Source organism: Phaseolus vulgaris, chromosome 11 (genome assembly GCF_051622355.1).
Source record: "Phaseolus vulgaris cultivar YP4 chromosome 11, ASM5162235v1, whole genome shotgun sequence".
In the NCBI taxonomy this organism is placed as follows: domain Eukaryota; kingdom Viridiplantae; phylum Streptophyta; class Magnoliopsida; order Fabales; family Fabaceae; genus Phaseolus; species Phaseolus vulgaris.
Window position 1 is genome coordinate 1787842 of NC_143508.1, and position 4165 is coordinate 1792006.

The window sequence follows — 4165 nt, forward strand, 5'->3', positions numbered from 1 at the left end:
TTCAGAAGAATAAAACGTATGCGTTGTTATTGTTACAGTGAAGATGACACATTACCGGTCTATACAAAAGTATTTTATATTTTTTTACTGAATAAAAAACAAAAAATCCAAAAAATCGAATGTTTTCTTAAAATAACTGTTTTTTTTTATTCTTAAAATAACTGTTCAACAGTTTGAGAGCAAAAGTGTTATTATTTAGTTTGGTTTTAATTCATTTACAGGTTTCATGGTGAATCAATGAATAAAAAGACAAATATACAAATTTCTACAAGTCTACAAGTAAAGCAGATGTACAAGTAAAAATCAAATTCAATTGGACTTGCATGTTTTGACATAATACATGTTTTATTTTGCATTAACTTGATCAATTTGTGGTTATCAACACTTATTATTGAAGGGGATATGATGAACTAGAATTCAACAAACTTCTTCTCTTTTAAGCTTTCAACTGTCTCCCTCAGGCTCTCTTCCAAGGAAATAAGTTCAATTCCCAAGCTCTTTACCTTTTCTTTGGAAGCCTGAAATATTGGCACAAATGGCTCATCATCTTCACACCTGGTACAATTAAGTCAAGAAAGTGAGGAAGATTTTATTTCAAGAATCACAACAAAAACTTATTTCACATGTTAAGTGTTAAGAATTCTAAAAGTTCAGTGGCTAACTCAAAATATGCACACACACACACAAAAATTGAATTAAGTTAAATTTTTACACAAATATTCTTATTTTTTGTCTATGATAAATTTTCATCACACTTTTTTTTTTCTCAACAAAGAATAAATAAAATAAAATGAGACACTTCATAGTGTTCTAATCCTTATACAGACACTTTAGGAGTGTCTCAACTCTTATATAGAGTATAACCAAATCCAATCTGCATACAACCTGACCAATCCCAATATCAAAAGAAAGGAAATGCATACCACACCACAAGTCAATGCTTACTCCCCTGACCAGGTTCATATAATCGGTCTTAAATCCAAACACAACACACAACATAAAACCTACTACAACCATATTTACAAATCAAAACTAACTTCCCCATTCAGAAACTAAAAATGAACTTTAACTCAACTTTATAAAATCAGATAAAGTTTGCCCCCACTTATATAGTATAAAATGTTCTTATATATAATTAGACATGAAATTTTCAACCCTGTAACCAAATCACATTTACATAATCAGTACATCACATTAATTTCTCATAATTAAACTTACTTGTCTGCAATCTGCAGAGTTGGGTACATATGATGTAAAATCTTAGCAACTTCAGAAAAGTGTGCAACTTTTTCAAGCAGACAATATCTTCCACTAGCTGAATCAATCTCGTATGCTTGAATATGAGCATTTGCAACATCTTTCACATTGACCCACCCAAAACTGAGATTTGGAAACGTTTTTGAACCTGCATCAACCAAGTGAAAGAGTTCATGTTTTGGGAAAAACTGCAGAGTTTTGTTTTTTTTTATTGTTCGTTTTTGACAGAATTAAAAGGCTTGAATGGTTCAGCAGATAAATATTACCATTGATTAGGTTTAAAATTGTAGAAGAACTTGCGTTGACCTCTGGTTGCAAGAGAGGTCCTATGCTCATTGCTGGGTTGATAACAATCAACTTGATGTCGTGTTCGTTCAAAAAATTTCTGGCAGCATCCTCGGCCAAAGTCTTTGAAAGTGCATACCATTTCTGAAACGTGTAACACACAAAAATAAGAAATGAATTATTTACATTATCTGTGAGAATCGTAAACTTTTTTTCCTTCGTTCTTGATTGGAGGCTTATTTCGGTACCGTTAATATAGTCTAACATCGTTTACAAGTAGAAATCCATGACAGTTTAAATACACTTTCATTCTTTAACCTATCGAAACAGACAATTCTTCGAATAAGGCAACTGACCTTAGTGATGTTATCTTTTCGATTTAAAATCGAAACAAGACATTTGATATTATATAATTAGATTTATAAATCGATTTTATAAGATTAAATTATATAAAATATCATAAACACAAAAATAAAATTTGCTGAGCAAAAAGAATGACAGACACCTCTTCTTTTCTTAAGATGTTTGGATCAGAAAACCATGTCTCATCAACTACAACCTCAGGAGTACGAGGTCTTCCATTGTATAAAATGGCAGCAACTGAGGAAGTTAAAACAACTCGTTTCACTGATGTAGATTTTGCACAAGATTTAACAACGTTAAGAGTTCCTTTAAGGGCTGGATCAATTAACTCGTTCTGAAACAAACAAAAACATCAATTCAAACTGAATCATCACAAAACTAATCAGATTTTCAATAAGAACAGTTTTTATCTGAATTTGCTAAAATTATCTGATGAAAATGTGTTTCTCCTGATGAAAAGTGAACAATGAAATGAACCTGTGGGTCGTTGATGGTTAAAAGAACCGGTGAAGCAGTGTGGAAAACACCATGACAACCCTCAAAAGCAGAGTCAAAGGATCCTTCTTCAAGAAGATCTGCTTTAAAGAGATGTAACCTCTCTTTTGCTCCATCAAGTTTCAGCAAGTGTTTAACCCTTTCACGTTTAGCTGCATAGAACAATAAACATCAAATCAATCATTCAATTTGTATCCTCCAATTTCAGACCTTTTTTCTTTCTTTGGATTGATTTCACATTCAACCAATCCCCTTTCAAATGGGTTTGCAACAATTCAAATGATGAGTTTGATCATTGTAAAAAAATCATCCAATAACAGGATTACACATATACTCCATTATCCATTAATAACATGATCAAATAAGTAAAACAAATAGAATGAAAAGAATTGGTATATATGGTTAATCCAAGGTGAAAGAGGAGTTACATGGGTCACGAACAGTGGCTCTGACAGTGTATCCACGTTGGAGAAGGAATTTGATGATCCATGAAGCAATGAAACCAGAAGCACCAGTCACACACACCACTTTTCCTGTGTTGCTGCTCATCTTCTCTTCCTTAATTAAACACCTTGCTTTCAAGTTATGCTTTATTGATTTCTACTTTAAAAAGAGAATTCATATCATCCATCAATAAAACAACAACAATTGTACTCTTCCACCTACAACCTTTAGTTTTATCAAATCAAATAATCAATAAAAAATAATAACATTTTATAGTATATAAATGAATTCGATTTAGTTCATTAAACATAAAGAATCGATAAAAATAATAACATTTTATAGTATATTTAATTTTATCAACTTAAAAAAGCGATCGAAATTAATAATATTTTATAGTATATAAATGAGTAAAATTTTATTTTTTATATATAATTTTAAAATATTAAATAATATTTTATTCTAAGATAAATTTTTAGAGAAATCTCTTAATAATTAATTCCTATATTCTGTGAAAATATTGACTATAAAACAGGGCAATTCTTCTGAGTAAAAAACTGATACTTTTATTCTTTGATTATTTTTTAATTTTCAAATATACACCCTACATGGTACACTTTATTTATTCAACTAATTAACACTCACATGTTTTCTGAACTTTCTGTTGTACATTGTTGAACAAAATGTGCTATGTTGACTTTTTGATTTGTTTATTTTTTCCTTTTTGTCTTGTTCATATATAAATATGAGTTGCCCTGTTAACTACTAACATCATTGAAGTGGCCACATGATTGTGCATTTTAAAGAATCTTAAATGGTCAAAGTTAGTTCATAATAATATTTAAAATCCCATTAGGTTGGTGTATGGATTAAAGCCCTAAGCAAAACAAGAGTCATATGCAGATACTTTAGATGATGCACATCATACACTTTATTTAAACATTATCCTTATAAAAAATTTCTTCTTATATGATTATTTGGTATCTTTATAGGGTTCTTGATGCTTTTTTTTCATCATTCTTTGAATTCACATGAGGGATTAGGATTTTGATGGGAAATTAAGATTTAGATAAAGCAGTGAACCTGGTTGACAAATTAAAGAACCAATTTTTAACTCGAAAATAAAATATACAAAATTAAAGCAATATAAAAAAACATTATCATTCTTTTATTTCAATTATCATATATATATGACAGTTATGAAAATTCTCTACAAATCATGATCATGTTCCACTAAATTTGGGTAATACTTTCGAGAAATCAGCTCACAATTTAGTCGAAGATATTAATTTATCAAAGATATTCTCCAAATATGCTTTCCTAT

The 4165-nt window shown here is 29.8% G+C and overlaps 1 protein-coding gene across 1 annotated transcript; it reads right to left on the reverse strand.

The window, feature by feature from the left end:
• Positions 1–291: 291 nt before the first annotated feature.
• On the reverse strand, positions 292–3080 carry LOC137832300 (phenylacetaldehyde reductase). Its single transcript, XM_068640384.2, has 6 exons — positions 2829–3080; positions 2383–2552; positions 2048–2239; positions 1524–1686; positions 1219–1405; positions 292–555 (listed from the first exon to the last, which is right to left on the reverse strand). The coding sequence occupies exons 1-6, from the start codon at positions 2947–2949 to the stop codon at positions 411–413; spliced, it is 978 nt and encodes a 325-aa protein (XP_068496485.2). The 5' UTR covers positions 2950–3080; the 3' UTR covers positions 292–410.
• Between the last annotated feature and the right edge of the window lie 1085 nt (positions 3081–4165).